The 16,754-nt window shown below is 45.0% G+C and overlaps 3 protein-coding genes across 3 annotated transcripts; 2 read left to right on the forward strand and 1 right to left on the reverse strand.

The window, feature by feature from the left end:
* The first annotated feature begins 2,265 nt into the window (after positions 1-2,265).
* On the forward strand, positions 2,266-4,116 carry LOC119227903 (syntaxin-11-like). The gene is made up of 2 exons (XM_037487093.2): positions 2,266-2,317; positions 3,060-4,116. Exons 1-2 carry the CDS (start codon positions 2,266-2,268, stop codon positions 3,905-3,907), a joined length of 900 nt encoding a protein of 299 aa, XP_037342990.2. The 3' UTR covers positions 3,908-4,116.
* A 1,971-nt stretch (positions 4,117-6,087) lies between these two features.
* stx11a (syntaxin 11a) lies at positions 6,088-9,747 on the forward strand. Its single transcript, XM_037486777.2, has 2 exons — positions 6,088-6,276; positions 8,202-9,747. The coding sequence occupies exon 2, from the start codon at positions 8,207-8,209 to the stop codon at positions 9,080-9,082; it is 876 nt and encodes a 291-aa protein (XP_037342674.1). The 5' UTR covers positions 6,088-6,276; positions 8,202-8,206; the 3' UTR covers positions 9,083-9,747.
* Positions 9,748-11,559: 1,812 nt separating this feature from the next.
* On the reverse strand, positions 11,560-16,731 carry fbxo30a (F-box protein 30a). The gene is made up of 3 exons (XM_037486761.2): positions 16,528-16,731; positions 13,690-15,740; positions 11,560-13,551 (listed from the first exon to the last, which is right to left on the reverse strand). The coding sequence occupies exons 2-3, from the start codon at positions 15,682-15,684 to the stop codon at positions 13,348-13,350; spliced, it is 2,199 nt and encodes a 732-aa protein (XP_037342658.2). The 5' UTR covers positions 15,685-15,740; positions 16,528-16,731; the 3' UTR covers positions 11,560-13,347.
* Positions 16,732-16,754: the final 23 nt, after the last annotated feature.

Here is a 16,754-nt window from a genome sequence, read left to right on the forward strand (position 1 = left end):
TAGATTTCACCATATGACACAGAGTGATGAACAGCCACTCTAATCATCAGCCCAGTTTGATTATGAAAAACCAGCTGCCCAAATCAGAACCAGCTGACAGAAAAGAGTGAACTATTTCAATCTGAACCTTGAGCTGCTCAGGTTGTTTGGCTTGTGTTTGGTTCTGGAAATCAGCTCCGGGTCCGCTTTCATTGGTCAAGATAATAATTGGCCAGCCATGAAGTACAGTAAACACACCCTGAGAGTTATTTTCTAATTGCAAGCCAGTTCATAAAACGTTTCCTCCTCAACAGCCCTGTGTCAGTTCATCTGGTTTCACTTTACATGTCTAATACTGTGGTACCGCTGACATCTGCTGGACAAATACAATACTCAGTTATAATATATATATATATATATATATATATATATATATATATATATATATATATATATATATTGAGACACAAGGTCCTGAGCCGTTGTCAGCGTCGCCCTGGAAACAGAGCGGACACACCTGCACCTGCTCATCACGGGCTGAGCGGCCACACCTGCGTGCCATCAGGCGCGGGCTTGATAAGCCTCAGTGGCACACACCGGGGGGGAGGAAGATGTCCCGCAGGACCCGAGTAACAAGGCTTGTGTTATTTCCCCCCAGAGAGCAGTGGGTGACCGCCATCCCTCCGTCCCCTTGGACTCCACGGACGCCACGGACACACGCAGCACCGCGCCCCGGGAAGGAGACCGAGAGAGGAGCGATCACCAGGGAAAAATCCCTCACGCAATCTAATAAAATCCGCCCTTCGTGGCACTCACCGTGACCCTTGTGCCGTGTGTTTCTTCGCCCCCGTCACAATATATATATATATATATATATATATATATATATATATATATATATATATATATATATAGTTGATACCTGAAATCTGCTAAAATAATATGGGGGGAAAAAAATCAATGACTCAACCTCATTGGATGTTGTTGGAAATTACCAATCACAAGTGTAAACGCTGCTGGCTGTGGAAATGACACAGAATCACACAGCTTCCTACTCATCAACTGAAAAATAGACTTTCTTTAAATACACTCGGGTTTTTTTGACTGAATGATTTGACAGTTGGTGGTTGGACGTTGTGCAGTGCGAGAACGAGAACTTAAGTGAGATTGCGTTTCATGAAGCTGAAAGGAAAGATTGTGCTTCTGCAAGACTTCATCACTTGTTATCAAAGCATCTGTTCCACCCCATCTAAAGAAAACTAATCTGAAATACTTCCTCTTTACTTCTCCTGTGCCGTCCCTGATAGAATCTGCTTCTTTTTTTTAGAGATCTTAAAGCTCTAATTGGTCTCTTCTAACAACACTTATTACACATTTACGAAAGTGTACGTGAGTGAGTTGCCCTGAGAATATAGAAAAATATAAACCCAAAGTACATCATCTTTATGATGAATCATAAGAGGTTTGACTGCACCTTAGTGTACGTCACTCCATGCCTCCATGTGACGCAACAGGAATGTAGAACGATTTGTTTCTAAAAGCATTTCCTCTTAAACAGGTGTATAAGCGATGATAGTTCACTCCTCTCTTAACTGTCGCCACGCTGGACAACTGGACTATAATAGTTGATTTAATGATCAGCATGAAGAGCCCCTCAAACGGCCTCTACAGATAACAGTCCCACAAGTGTACGGTATGGTAATTCTCTCTATTCCATGTTTGACTGCGTAGCCTCAGACAGCATTTTAAATAGTACCTAATCTGATTTAAACTTACTCTTATGGAAAAAGTATGACAATAAGGGGAAAAAAAACAATTAGATTGTTGTAAAAATAACAAACCAGACTTATGCTGCCAGTTCATAAGTTAACTGAGTTTCTCCATTGACCCAAAGGGGAATTACACACATGCTGAAATACATGAATGCTTTTCTGCTTTAAAATCTATTTGGTAGGTCCTGAAAATGTTTCAAAAGTGCTGGTAGATTACATGCAGTCATTTCCGATCCCTGATAGTGAAGAAGTACACAGCTGATTCCCAAATTGATTACAGAACCTTCTGATTGGTGTGTGCATGACTGCCTCCAGGCCTGGGCTCCGTTTCAAGTAGCAGGTTTAACAAACCCTAAACTCTGAGATGATTTACCCTGAGAAGAGAAACTCGGAGTTTGGGGTTTCAGAGTTGGCTCAATGAGCTCGGAGTAGGTGGACTCAGAGTTAAGCGCATAGAGCCTTTATGCCCCAGTATGAAGGCAGCATGAATGGAGCCATGATACTAGGCTTCACCATGGCAACGACCACAAACAACCGGTCGGCATACGTCACCCCCACCCCCAAGCGTACGGCGAGTTTGAAACGTAATTAGAAACAAAAGCAACACGCTACTGCAGCAAAAGACAGAGACACGTGGGAGAAAACTGCTGCTCGGGTCCACGTGATCGGGGCCTCAATAATCTCTCCCGACGTTTAACACCCTGCGAAGTAAAACCACGGGATCGTCCAGAAAAGGACATGCCATGTTCTAGAAAACACTTTAGTCTTTAACGTAACAGAGATCTTCTTTTGTTCATATGTGGAAACTGCGCTAAAATCCGCCTGATTCAGAGTATGAATGAATGAGGAAATGAAAGAGCGCTGTCATTGGCTGGCTGCTGTCAGGGGGAGGAGCCTGTGAAAGAAAACCTGTTCCCGACCAGGTTGGGTTCACAGGCTCTGTTACCATAGCGACTCATCTCTTTCTGAAACAGACAACCCAGAGTTTCCCTCATCTCAGGGTTAACAAACTCTGAGTTTACACTAAACCCGCTTCTTGAAACGGACCGTCGATGTCTTCATTCAGGCTCAGGATTCACCACAACAAGTAGAAGCTTGTTTGTCACATTCACTCCTTTTTATGTCTCTGGTGTAGTTTGTATATCTTATATCTTATATCTAATCTGTGTTTTCCTCTCAAATTTATATCTGGACCCTAAAAAGTCTTAACCTTTAAGTGTCAGAATCACTGCTCTAGATTTTAAACAGGACAGCGTGATTCTTATACAGAACTAAATCCGAACCTTTTTTCTCTCTTCGTCCTTTCAGCCATGAGAGACAGGCTGAGTCACCTCCACCAGGTGCAGACTGACCATGAGGGCTTCAGCGTGGTGCAACTGGACTACTTGTCAGAGCATGCAGCCGCAGCGCATCCCGACGAGGACCTGGGCCGCGTCCTGCAGGACGCCCGGGAGATACGTCTGGAGATCCAGCAGATCGAGAAGGACGTCAGCGAGCTGAAAGATGTGAACCACCGGTCCTTGGAACAGACCGCACACCTCCCGGCGTCAGAGCCGGACTCCACTAACATCGGGATGGACGTGAAGCGCAGGGGAGAGGCTGTGCTGCAGCGCCTGCACATGATGAACGCGCTCAGACGGGAGCTGGAGGCCCAGCGAGGCACCTTTGACCCCGCGGCACGCGTCGCACGCACACAGCGCCAGTATCTCAGCGGCGCTCTGCGGCAGGTGATGGCCAGCTACAGTGACGCCGAGGTGAGCCACAGGGAGGCCTGCAAGCGGCACATCCGCAGGCAGATGGAGGTGATGGACAGGGAGGTCAGCGCGCAGGAGGTGGAGGAGATGATGGACAGCGGGGAGTTGAACGCGTTCGGCGCGCAGGCGATTGGCAAAACGGCTCGATCCGCTCTGCTGCAGATCCAGAGTCGGCAGGAGGAGCTGCTGGAGCTGGAGAAGAGGATCCAGGGGATCCAGGAGCTGTTTCTGGACGTGGCTGTGCTCACAGAGGAGCACGGGTTAGCCGCGGACAACATCCAGAAGAACTTAGAAAATGCAGAAGTGAAGGTTCAGGAGGCCGTGGTGCAGCTGGACAGAGCGAGAACCTTTCAAAAAAACAATCCCTTCAAGAAGCTGCTTTGTTGCTGCTTTCTATTTTAACATTTAGGTCTAATGAGGGTCAGTGGCTCCCTCCTCCGGCCCTCCAGTACATCTGGTTCTCTGATGCTCCGGTTGTGTTTAAAGCTGCACCACAAACCCGAAAGTACAATAAATGAAGGCACAAATTATCTGTATCTTCAAAAATTCTGTTTTGATCGCACCACAAGCTCCACTTGATGGCTGTTCTGGAGCTTTTGATTAACCTTGGATCCAGCGGAAAGAGAGAGGCTCTGGGTGTGCGTTGAGCCACAACGACACAGTTGAACATAGTTTGTGAGTTACAAACAATCAGCAGTTAGCAGTTTGCAACCACCCTTATGAGCAAACAGCTGTTCGATCTGGTGAACTCATAACATCTGGCATGAGGCACCGTTAGCATAGGGCCACCTGTTCTGGAGCTTTGGATCATATAGAAATGATGTTGTGTTATTTTAAATCTTTAAGTCAAGATGGAAATGATGTACTTAAAGTGCTGGAAAGAGAGTAACCATGACAACTGAGGCTCCATCTGCCGATGAAGTTCGAGTGACAAATGTTTGGAAGCTTATTGCTGGAATGTAAAGTCGCTCAAATAAGGAGGACATATTTAAATTTGATGTATCTTTCCTTTCATGCTACTTCACACGTCTCCTCTGCCAGAAGTCAGAGGGAAATGTTTAGTACTTTCTACTCCAATACAATTATTTGCATAACATACACTACCTTTCAAAGATTTGTGGTCACTTAGAAATTTCATGATTTTTCAATGAAAAATGAAAATGTAATGAAGATAACATTACATTAATCAAAAATACACTATATACATTGTTAATGTGGTAAATGACTATTCTCGGTGTATAGAGGCCCGTTTCCAGCCACTATCACTCCAGTGTTCTAATGGTCTAATTGTGTTTGCTAATGGCCTAAAGACTAATGGATGATTAGAAAACCCTTGTGCCATTATGTTAGCACAGCTGAAAACAGTTATGCTGGTGAAAGAAGCTATAAAACTGGCCTTGCTTTGAGCTAGTTGAGTATCTGGAGCATCACATTTGTGGGTTTGATTATACTCTCACAACTTTCATGTGAGACTCGCCAGACGTTTCGAAAAAACGCAGAAGAAATGAAAATGAAAATGAAAATTTACTACAACGGTGTGAACTACTCCCTCCAGAGAACAGCACAAACAGGCTCTTACCAGAGTAGAAAGAGAAGTGTGAGGCCCCTGTGCACAACTCAGCAAGAAGGCACGGATACTAGAGTCTCTTTGATGTCCTCAACTGGCAGCTTCTCTAAACGGTACCCGCAAAACGCCAGTGTCAACGTCTACAGTGAAGAAGCGACTCCGGGATGCTGGCCTTCAGGGGGGCAAAGGAAAAGCCAAATCTGAGACTGGCCAATAAAAAGAAAAGATTGATATGGGAAAAAGAACGCAGCCATTGGACAGAAAAAAAGTTTGGAAAAAAGTGTTATGGACACAAAAGTTTGAGGTGTTTGAATCACACAGAAAAATATTTGTGAGACGCCATCTGTCCACCACGGTGGAGGTGATGTGACGGTCTGGGGCCTCTATGGTGCTGGTAAAGTGGGAGATTAAATAAGGAAGGCGATCACTCCATTTTGCAACGCCATGCCCTACCTGGTTGACAACGCTTGATTGGAGCAGATTTCCTCCCACAACAGGACAAAGACCCAAAGCACACCTCCAAACTATCAAGAACTATTTAGGGAAGAAGCAGGCCGCTGGTCTGCTGTCTGTAATGGAGACCCAGCGCAGTCACCACATCTCACCCCCGTGGAGCTGCTGTGGGAGCAGCTTGACCGCATGGTACCTGTACGCATCAAGCCAATCCAACTCCAATGTTGTTTGTATGTTTCTTTGATTTAAAAGTTTACCTGTGAAACACATACACTGATGAAATGTAGTGCATTGTTAAATATTAAACATATTACACTGTGCTCCCACCTTGTAATATGCACCACATAACAACATGATGTGCTTACACATAAAGTGCATTTTACTGATGAGTCTGGTACTGTAACCTGTGGTATTTAGTCCTTCTTTTGGAACATTCTTAACACTTTAAACCCAAAACGCGCGATGGTTGCCTCCTTCCTGGAGTCAGAGATGGGTGTGTGTTAAACGTGTGCGTGCGCGTGATCTTCCGCGTTGGTACTCGCATCATGTTGTGTCAGTGTAATGTGTGTGCGCGCGCGCGTGTGTGTGCGCGCGCGTGACTGCGAGGAGACCGAGGATTATCTGACTATATGTTGAAATACAACACATAACGTAAAGAAAAAGAGGAAATGAGTGTTTCCGTGGTGGCGCCTTCTTGTTGTTCTTCAGCGGCTGTAACAGAAGGACCAGCGGAGGACACGCTGCCACCAAGGTACGTGGACTTTGTGCGCGTTATGTCGTATTGTGTCGCTGAATTATAAACACTAAGAAATAAGGGGTCTTAAAGGACCGCGTGCTCATTTCATACCCGCAGGTTGTTGGGTGGAGAATTCTCTCGCTTCACCGCACATCCTTACCGGTTTCATCCGTGTGGTTTCTTGCCATAAACACAACTTGTTTAGCGTCACATTAAAGTAACAGTTCGTCTAGATGAGAAATTATTGAGCTTTGAGTCGACGTTGTCATTAAATGGCATGAAAGTCCCATCTGAGGAAGTAACCAGTTTCCTCTTCAGGTCAAACTTGAACAATACCTCTAGAATAATAACTATTAAGGTAACATTTTCTTTATATAAAGTTAAATATTAAAAAGTGTTCCAAATACAAAGTAATTACAGGGTCATTTTGCCCTTTGACAAAACACAAATTAATATATTTAGAATGTTAAATAATACATTCTGATATAATAAAGTGCCAAAGAACAATAAACACATATCTATGGTAATTATTTAAATGTGCCCATATTTTCCTAAAATGATTAGATGTAAATGTAACATGACGTTTGTCAAAATCTAAATGGCTTGAAGTCTTCCAATAAAATAGGACAAATGTGGCGGAGCAAGAAGTATTCAGACTTTTTACATTTTGGTTGGACGACATTACAAGTTAAAGTCAGTAGAGGCACAGCAGCTTTTTTAATCAGCAAACTGTACTTAAAGTTTAAAAAGTATATTATTGTGGTATAGTAAAGTAAGTACTCAATCTGCCAAAGAAAGGAGACCATGGCTGATTGCTGTGTAGTGTTATCGTATTTTATATCTGTGGATTGTTAATAGTATGCAAGTGTGAAAGCAGAATCATGATGTGTAGCTGATTGAAGGTGGAGCCAGTTTTAGCTTCACAGCTTCAGTGGTCAAAATGGAATCTGAGAGTTTGTGAAATATGGTATAAGACAGAAAACAACACAAAGCTTTACTATACTGAACGTTTTAGTCTATTAGTCTATTGATTATTCTTGTTTTATTTATTGTTGGACTATTTTTTGTTGGGGCCAGTAACTTCTTGAGGCCTCTACACAGCAAAATCCTTAGAGTTAATTTTTCGGTGTTGAAGTGCATAGTTGAAATCACACTGCAAAAAGATTCAACTCTTACAGAGTCAATTGTACAAAAGAGCTTGAGTCATTTTCCAGTGTCAAGATCAGATTCATTTGCAACACTTAGTAGAGTTAAATGAACTCTTTGATAGGATTGAAACGTAACTGTACAGTGTCACACTTCTTGGTATCAGGCTTAACTCCATGTAATGTGGTGCATGGATATGTGAGGGTGCACCAGGAACCACAGGGTTGTTGGTTTGAACCCTGTCTTACCCATGTTCCATGTCAAAGTGTCCCTGAGCAATACACCGAACCCTGAATTTCTCCCTGGGCTGAAATGTAAACTCCATGTGTTACAAATGCAACATAAGTTGCTTTTGATTAAAGCATCAGCTAAATGACGTTGTATTCAACACTGAGCAGATTCATTTTGACACATTCCGAGTTAAATTGCTAACACTTCTTTGAGTGTTGATTTAACACTGACAAGATTGGGACAAAATAAACACCAGCTTAGAGTTCAAATTGAGTCAATTTCTGAAAAAATCAGGTCTGTTTTATCTACACTTTGTTTTGGTACGGATTAAACAAACAAGATAAAATGTGCTCCTATGTCTATATGTGATATCTAGGGGTGCTTTGTGGATTGGGTAACCTGTAGACAGAGCTGATGACCTCTGTTTACAGACTTTGTGCTGAGTTGACTTGCCGTTTTGTAACGCACGGGTGATCCTCCATCACCAAGTGAATAAACTGTTTCAAAAATGTCCATTTGTCTGATGAGTAGAGGTCAGTAAAGGCTCCTGACTCCTCTTGCAGGTGAGATGAGGGACCGACTGTGTGAGCTGGAGACCATCACCTCCAATCATTTAGCAGAGGGTTGCGAGAACCCCGACAACACCAGCGAGGATGAGGAGCTGGGCCAACAGGCCATCGTGTTCCAGGGAGAGGACGTGATGGACAACATCTACAAGGAGGCCCAGGCCATGAGGAAGGACATGCAGCTGCTCAAGCTGGACGTGAAGCGCCTCGGGAAGCAGAACACCAGGTTCCTCACGTCCGTCCGGAGGTTCAGCAGCATCAAACGGGACTCCAACGCGCTCGGGCGGGAAATCAAGGCCAGGGGCGACGCCATTTACGCTCGGCTGGAAAGGATCAGGAAGCTGAGCAAGGAGCAGGAGGAGGAGCACGGCCCCGCGTCCGCTGTGGCCCGCATGGCGCGTGCCCAGTGCGTGTCTCTAACCAGCGCCTTCCACGACGCCATATCAGAGTACAACGAGGCGGAGATGGTCCAGAGGGAGAACTGTAAAACTCGCATCCAGAGGCAAGCGGAGATCATGGGCAAGGAGGTGAGCAGGGAGCAGATCGACGAGATGATCGAGACGGGCAAGTGGAACGTCTTCTCCGATAACCTCCTGCTGGAGGGGAGGACTGCCAGATCTGCTCTCAGCGAGATCGAGACCCGGCACAAGGAGCTGCTGGAGCTGGAGGGCCGCATCAGGGACATCCATGAGCTCTTCTCGCAGATGGCCCAGCTGGTGGAGGAGCAGGGCTGCATGCTGGACAACATAGAAGCCAACGTCGATGCGACTCAGGACTATGTTGTCAAGGCCACCGCTCACATCAAGAAGGCTGTGAAATACCAGAAAAACAATCCATGCAGAAAACTCTTCTGTTGTTGCTGCCCTTGCTGCAAGTGAGACGGCACCAGTGTTATTTTCTCATTTGGCTTCAGTTTAGCTTCCTATGCATAAGATAACAATTGCTTTAGTTTTTAGTTTATGTATTTATTGAAGTGAAATGAAGCCGTGACGCGCTAGTGGAGTTCACAGCCGTTCTGAGAAAAGGACCCTTATTTCAAACCACACAACCAACATAGATATACAAATGGCGGTTACATTTCCTGATGGTTGCTAAGAATGTGAGCATGATTACTGTAGAGACATCTACAATATAATGAGTAACCCTCAGCCTATAATTTTCTGCTGTAATGCTATGTAAAACATTTAAGTAGTGTATATATACGCAGCCTGAATGTAGCTGCTTTGGTAACGGAAACTGTCAGTATGTCTGTTTCACACTGCAGCTATTACTTAACAAGTCTTAGGAAACTAGCTAGGAAGTAGCTCTTGTGGTTGGCCTGTGGGGGCAAGATAGATTGGTATGGAGCGTGCAACGACGTGTCAGCCATCCGCATGTTCTGTGCACTTATCACCGGCTTCAGGCCCGGCTTTGAGGTTTCTCAAGACCTGTTGCTTCACAGGAAAGACAACACGCTGTGTAATGCCTCCACTTTTCAGACATTAAACTGTGTCATCTTGAAGCTTTCCTGTCATTTCCCTCACCCCCCCCCCCCCTCCCACCCACTGAACATATCCCAGACACACACTCGCAATGAGTCAGATTTGCTTTACGGGGCAGTTTTGTTCAGATTGTTCCATACGAAACGAAGCTGAATCAATGTGTACATGAGCGTTTGCTCGGTAGAGAATGGGAATCCAGTCAGAGTTCTCTCTGTTTGCACAGCAGGCCGGTCTTATTTATAGATGTAGTCGTAGCCAAATTGAAAATGTCAATGCCATCAACCACTGGGGGATTCCCAGTTGCCACCAGTGAGTAGAAAGAACCTTAGAGGGCATTGTTATTCTCCATACCGCCGCCTACATGCACTGTCACACCAGTGGGTGTTTTCACAGTTTCAATGCAATGACTGTCACCACTGAGTGCTTTGTGGTGTCAATTTACTGGAAGCATTACTTTCAGTAAAGCATTAAGCATGACTGGACTCTCATGCCATGACGGTACAACGATGTATTTTCACTAATGTTATTTCACACTTTGTAAATCAGGATGGCAGTGTGGCGATTCTAGATAACATTTTAATGGAAATGATGTGACTAACGTCAAATACGTAGGCTTATGTCACAATTAATTTGTTCACATGCACTAATTGGACCCATATGTACTTCATCATGATTGGGATTCATTGAACGATACATATCGTTGGAACAGGTGCATAAAAGTTGCCCAATGCTAATGAGCTAATCGAGTCCCACCTGCAGACAATTAACACAGCGAGGGTTACTGGAGAGATTCTGCGAGGCCACTGCAGGTAAGCAAGACTATGACATTGGGTTCCTTTTTTGCAATAATCTTTTTTGGGGTAAATAATAGGAAGCATGTCTCACCATCAATTCAACCTTTAAATGAATATCCTGGTCCAAATGTAAACACAACTTACCCAACGACCATACTTCCACCACAAGATAACGGTTTAATGTGTTTGTTTAGTTGTAATAGAACAAGATGAACATTGGCATTTCATTTCAACTGAAATAGTTGGAAAAATGTGTATTCATTGTTTCTGTGTCACAAGATTTCACGTGATTGTTAAGTTCTGCTTGAATTTTTTTTTACCCCAATTTAGCAAGTGTATTTACATTAAAATGAGCCCAAAGCAAGCCACATGTTGATCGGTCACAGCGGAGGGTGTTGACTAACATTTCCGTCTTCAGAGAAACCTGCTCATCCGTTATGGGGAGATCATGGATCTGGTGCCACCTAGTGGTGAAGATAGAAACCACAATCCAAACAACACAAAAACAATTATAGGGAGGCCTTGATAAAATGCACAATAGAATATAAAGCCCTTAATTTCTGCTCAATTATTCTAAAAGGTTTAACAACTTATGTATTATGTTATTTGTCTCTATGATTTAATTGTAAGGTAGTCATGAATTTTTATATTAATTCATCCCTCACTATTGGTCATAAAAGGGTTCTTAAAGTTCTGCAAACTTGAATCCAGTGTGTGAGAACTCCTTGCTTTTTTCTTAATGAAATGTCACAGCTACCTTCCTACAACTGGTACTATTAACAGTTATGTAAAACCTTTTGTTGATGATTAATGTTCAAACCAAGCCATGTGAAGCATGTGATCTATAAAAATAAAATAAATCCCAAAACATTTAAAAATGGAGATCCTGTTTATTAAAATACTCAAAGTCAAACAAATGAGGCTGGCATATTGTAGTGAAAAACACACTTCAGCAGTGAAAACAAAGAGTGAAAACAAAGCACAATACATTACAAAAAGAACTAAAGACTAATTTAATGTTTAGGTCATCCACTCGACTCCACCCACCCAACCCAAAGAACGACGACATGCAACCAGATCTGGCTGAGGACGATTGTTTAATATGACAAGTTTAAAAAAATGTTATGAAAATGCACTTCACTGACAAACTGTTCATTTACAAAGGTGTCAAACTCTAATGCAAAACATGTGGGAGGGAAATTCTGGTACTTAGGCAAAGATCAGCCTTATAATTCAAATTGTACAGTACATGCATTCATGTGCAATTCAAATCTAGATAGGAGGCAAATTATTTTTTTTCTTCAAATAACAGTACCTGTACAAAAGAAATAAAACAAACATTGATATGGACAGAGTAAAAACACAGCTTAGTTGTCGTCTTTTGGGCTTTACATCAAACTTCAAAAATATCTTTAAAATAAAAAAAAAACATCAAATTCCTTCAAAGTATTAGAACCGTTTCTTAGCAGTAATTGCTTACTTTTACAGTGATACTGTCAAAAAATCTCCAATGCACATTGCAAAACATGTTGACATAATTGAGCCAAATGTGTTTCCTTAGACCGTGTTTCTAAATTGTGTTTTAAAGTGTGATCGCCTCACAGAACGCAGCTTTTCTGCTGCCTGTTCCAGGTGCGCCGTTAAAAACACGACACGGATGGACGGCCAACGTGTCATCCGGTCGCCCCGCACTGAAAAACACTGTAATGTTGTTAGAATACTGAGCGGCTCACCAGTGCGGCCTCCTTAGACCCCGTAATAATCCACCAGCTGACGAGTCAGCTGGTCTTGACGGCCACGCGGCATGTGCTGCGCGACAAAGCTTCACGCTACGACCCTGAGACGCCAACACATTTGAACAGTGGACGTGTAATGACAAAATCAACCAACAACCATGATAAATAATGAAAACTAACACAATTAGTGGTGCTCATTACCGCCCGTTCATTACCTGTCCTGCAGGGTTTTATGAGGTCTGACGCCAAGGGAGGCAAACCGAGCTCCTCAGTCACTGATGGATTCTTTTATTCATCGAGTACATTCATCATTTTATTTGCTACATTTGTTTTTGTGTAAAACCGTCACACGATTGCTGGTTAAATGTTGCTGGTGGAACAAACCAACCACAGCTAAAACCTTTTGGCTGGTGAGTAGTGTCGCCTCATCTGCCACCCGCCTAACATGACGGCCCATTAGTCAGAGGTGAGATAAGATAAAAGGAGGATGGACCGCATCCTCTTACTGCTATAATGTGCCGGACCACCCTGCATTTAAAAAACGGCAAACGTGATGATACGTGCTTGTGAACAAAAATCAACACTCACATTGGAAACAAAATCCAGTGAAGTTGCTTACCACAGATGTTTGGTCTTAAATGTAGACTAAGCTCAAAGCAGAACACATGTGGTCACTCTGGGTATCAGGAAAAAATATAAAACCGTGCAAGAAAAGAGTAAATCTCACAGAGATGTTCAACCTCGTGCCTACAAAATCAAGTATCATAAGTTAAGGCTGTACTCTTACCTCCTTTGTAGCGCAGTACTGTAAATAAAAATCTACATCTGTTTTTTCATGTCAGAGCAGATGAAGGTAAAACTTAGTACACTGGTGTTAATAAATCCATTAGAATGCAAGCCTTTTTTTTAGCTGGTTTACGATCCTGATCTGTGATAAGCACGTCAGCCACTCACAGTGAAGATTATTTCAAACGTGAGGCAAAGGGCAAAACACAATCCAAAGTTTCAACCAGGACTTGCTTTTGAGGCAGAAAGAGACGTACGTCTGTAAACACTGGAGGGAAATGCACAGGTTTTTGAGTTCTAATGGTCTCCGAAAAGTCCAAAAGATGTCTTCATCTTTCAGAATCCCTTAGGCTACCGGTTTGAGAACTGAGCGTAAACACCTTCCTTCCTTTGTGAGCTCTCTGGTGAAGCACATGCACGGCAGAGGGATCGCCTCTTCCCGCCGGGCAACCTTATTGAACTGGCACTTCTTGAGGTGGTCGGCCATGCTGGCGATGTTGGCGAACTTCCACTCGTTCACCGTGCCAAAGGCCGTGCTGAATCGCCACACCTGAACGACAAACAAGAGAGAGTGGATCAACTACTTCTCATGCTGTGAAAATATACAGTTATAACATAGTTCCTCAGAAAAGAAAGACAGAAGCCAGTTATCAAACTTCTGCCTAAATGGCAATAAAAATCAACCAACCTTGTCGGTGATCTGCCATGTAGGAGACCCGTCGGCACGCCGCTTCTTCTCCCACAGCAGGACGACCATGCCGCGCATCTGAAGCAGACTGGCGCACACGTCCCTCATGGTGCGGGACACCCTGGACAGTTGGCACAAGCTAAAGCTGTCCAGGAAACTTGCTGCATGCTGCAACACTTCGAATGGAAGATTGCTGAACTGATCGCACCGGGAGCCAAGGCGCCGGGTTTTTTTTGGAAGGTTTTCCCCAGCGTTCAAGGGCAAACCCGGCTTGACCCCGAAGGAGCCGAGGTGCCGGTCGTGAATGATTCTGAAGCCCTGTACGGACGGGCAGAATCGCCGCTGGGAGTAGGTGCAGCCGTAGTAGGCCAAGGGGCAACGTTGCTCCATCCAGCCATTGAGTCCCGCGTGAATATCCCCGTGAACATTTTTGAAATGAGAAGAGAACTCATCTCGCCGGAATAGCTGCCCACACACAAACGTGAACATGGAGCGCTGCTTGGTTTGGTATCGAGCCACGCATTCGAGCACCAGGTCCAGCCTGAGGGTGTGGAAGGGGCTCGGATTGGAGAGCTGCGGGCTGGCGTGATCGCAGGCTGAGGCTGAAGCGATGTCTCCCACCATGGTGTTGGTGGCCAGAATGGCCGACGGGAAGGAGAACGTCTGGGTGCCGAAGTCAATGTGGTAGCCGTCGACAAACCTGCTGTCCGAGATTCCTCTCCCCCCCGGAGAGTCGCCCAGGCAGAAGAGCAACGCCGCAGTGATGAGATCGATGCCGTGGAGGCCCATGGGGTCGTCTGCTACTTCAAGATCCGACGTGTCTACCGACTTGTCCTCCATCTTTGCTCGAAACAGGTACGGGTCCGACAGCAGCGCCCGGCGTCCGTTGAACGTAAACATATTCATCCCTCGAAGCACTTCCACGTTCTGCAGCTTACGCTCCAAACACCTGTACCGGAGTTCAGTAGGCAACTGTTGTAAGAAGTTATTCCTCACGTGCTCGGACAGCAGGAAAGGCATCGGATGTGGGACCGGTGCTTGTTGTGGCACAGGAGGTTCCAGCGCTACAACCGGCATGTAATCCTGAGGCAACTCCGGCCAGACCTGGTTGGAGTCATTTATCGTCTCCTCGACAATGTTGTCCTTCTCTTCAAAAAACAACTCCACAAAATCATTTCCTTCTCCCCAGCCGGTGGCCTCATCCTGTCTATCAGTCTCGACTGCACAATCCACACCGCCCACCGCTCCGAGCTCACACTCTGAATCAGAGTCGCTCCCTTGCATATCTACATTCTTCCCACCCTCCGCGACATGACCATCACCATTTTGGAGCGGTTCATTTTTCCCTGTCTCTTCGCCATTCAAATTTCCAACAATAACCCCAATGTCCTTGCCATTGCTGAGGATGTCCAAGGCCGCTGCTAAACTTCTGCTTGTCTCCATTGAAGCTCTGTATAAGCCACTATAGGGCACTTCCTCCATTTCCACTGTTGCGGTACCCAACACTGTCTCTGGCAGACTCGACGCGGTGGCCATTTTATCGCTTTCATTTGCTGCTTTATCGCTATTCTTTGACACGTTGGTGGTGACTCTCAGGGACTCCAACAGCATCCTCTGATCCTGCAGAGCCAAGGCCATGTCTAGCTGCTCCACCTCGTCAAAGTCTTTGCTCAAGTTTTCATAGGACTTGCGGTCAGAGTAGCTCACGGGCCAGCGATTCCACTCCATGGTGCAGCACACTATACTGGCCGGACACGTGGCCAGGTGCTTTGCCATCCTGATCCTCGGGATAGTGAACGGGCAGCCAAATCCGCTGTTGAGGCACGCCAGCCGTTCATACGGGCACAGCAGGCGGTGTTCCTCTTGTTTGCAGGAGTGAAAAACTGCCCCGCAGACCAGAGGGCAGCAGATGAGGGTGCAGCACACGCCGGCCTCTGGTCTCAGCATGCATCTTCTGTTGAAGCACTTGAGGCAGTGGGAGTGCAGGCCCTCCATGTTCCGTGTGTTGCTCCTTGCCCAACTAGATCTAGCAGGATAAAGCAGTTCAACCCCTGAAAAGTCAACAATAAGGGTTACTTCACACTTGTTGAGAAACTAAATGCTAGCCATAAACAACAACAGCATGATGACGTCACATGATCCCATGAACAATATTGCAACCCACATACCAAACTATTCTGTAACTGTGTCTCACACGTGTTCTTTCTCTGCGTGTTTACTAAACGTTAAGACTGTCCCGTAATCTTTCACAACACGTGTTGACGCCGATTCTTTCGTGACTAGGTAACCTCTCTCCTTTTGGCTCTGAGAACTTTGCCTCAAAAGAAGAATTTCAACTTTTGTAAAGCCTCTGAGTAATGAGCCTCGGGCTTATTTGGTAAGTGTTACTTGTGTGAAGGTATTTGCAGGATAACAAATGCTGGCTAAAAGGGCTAACCTTTGAAGAGCCTCTATAGTTCTAGTCCGAACCCGCAAAACCCTGCTGGACTACGAACTATTGTCATGTCAAAGTCTGAGCAGCCACGGTGAGCAAAACAGTGTTAAATTAGGAAAGCAACTTAGCAAACAGCTAAAAACACAAACAAGGACACAACCGGCTCGAACCATTAACCCAGCTATTTATTCTGCGTGGTCACAGCATCGACCGGTCTGAAATATTGTGTTAATGGGTTTCCAGGATAACAGCGCAGGAAAAAGACGTGAGCTCAAAAGTCAACACAAGTTTGAAGTTAAAACCCAAGAACATCAACAACATGGCCAGTCACTTAGCATTAGCGGCTAAACCTCGCTAGCCTACTCAGTTAGCCGGTTAGCTGACATCCTCAAGAAGCGGCTTACCCGAGTTGCGGGGTTCTCCGGAGGAATTGAATATATACTTCTTTTACTTTTATCAGCCCAGTCGACATCAGCTACGTGAAAACGTCCGCTGTATAAAGATCCAACAGTAAAACGTGTGTCCAGATGTCCTCTTGATACGAACTGGCTGTGGCTGGTTCTTGGGCTGGGAGTTCATCTGCTGCTTCAGAGTCGGCGTCGGTGTTGATCCGGCTGGTGGGGGACGTCGC

Source organism: Pungitius pungitius, chromosome 14 (assembly GCF_949316345.1).
Source record: "Pungitius pungitius chromosome 14, fPunPun2.1, whole genome shotgun sequence".
NCBI lineage: Eukaryota > Metazoa > Chordata > Actinopteri > Perciformes > Gasterosteidae > Pungitius > Pungitius pungitius.

Coding starts and splice junctions, on each gene's coding strand:
- LOC119227903 (XM_037487093.2), top strand. CDS start 2,266: ATGGCAACGACCACAAACAACCGGTCGGCATACGTCACCCCCACCCCC. Junction 2,318..3,059: donor CGTCACCCCCACCCCCAAGC/GTACGGCGAGTT, acceptor TCGTCCTTTCAG/CCATGAGAGACAGGCTGAGT.
- stx11a (XM_037486777.2), top strand. CDS start 8,207: ATGAGGGACCGACTGTGTGAGCTGGAGACCATCACCTCCAATCATTTA.
- fbxo30a (XM_037486761.2), bottom strand. CDS start 15,684: ATGGAGGGCCTGCACTCCCACTGCCTCAAGTGCTTCAACAGAAGATGC. Junction 13,552..13,689: donor CATGGCAGATCACCGACAAG/GTTGGTTGATTT, acceptor TTTGTCGTTCAG/GTGTGGCGATTCAGCACGGC.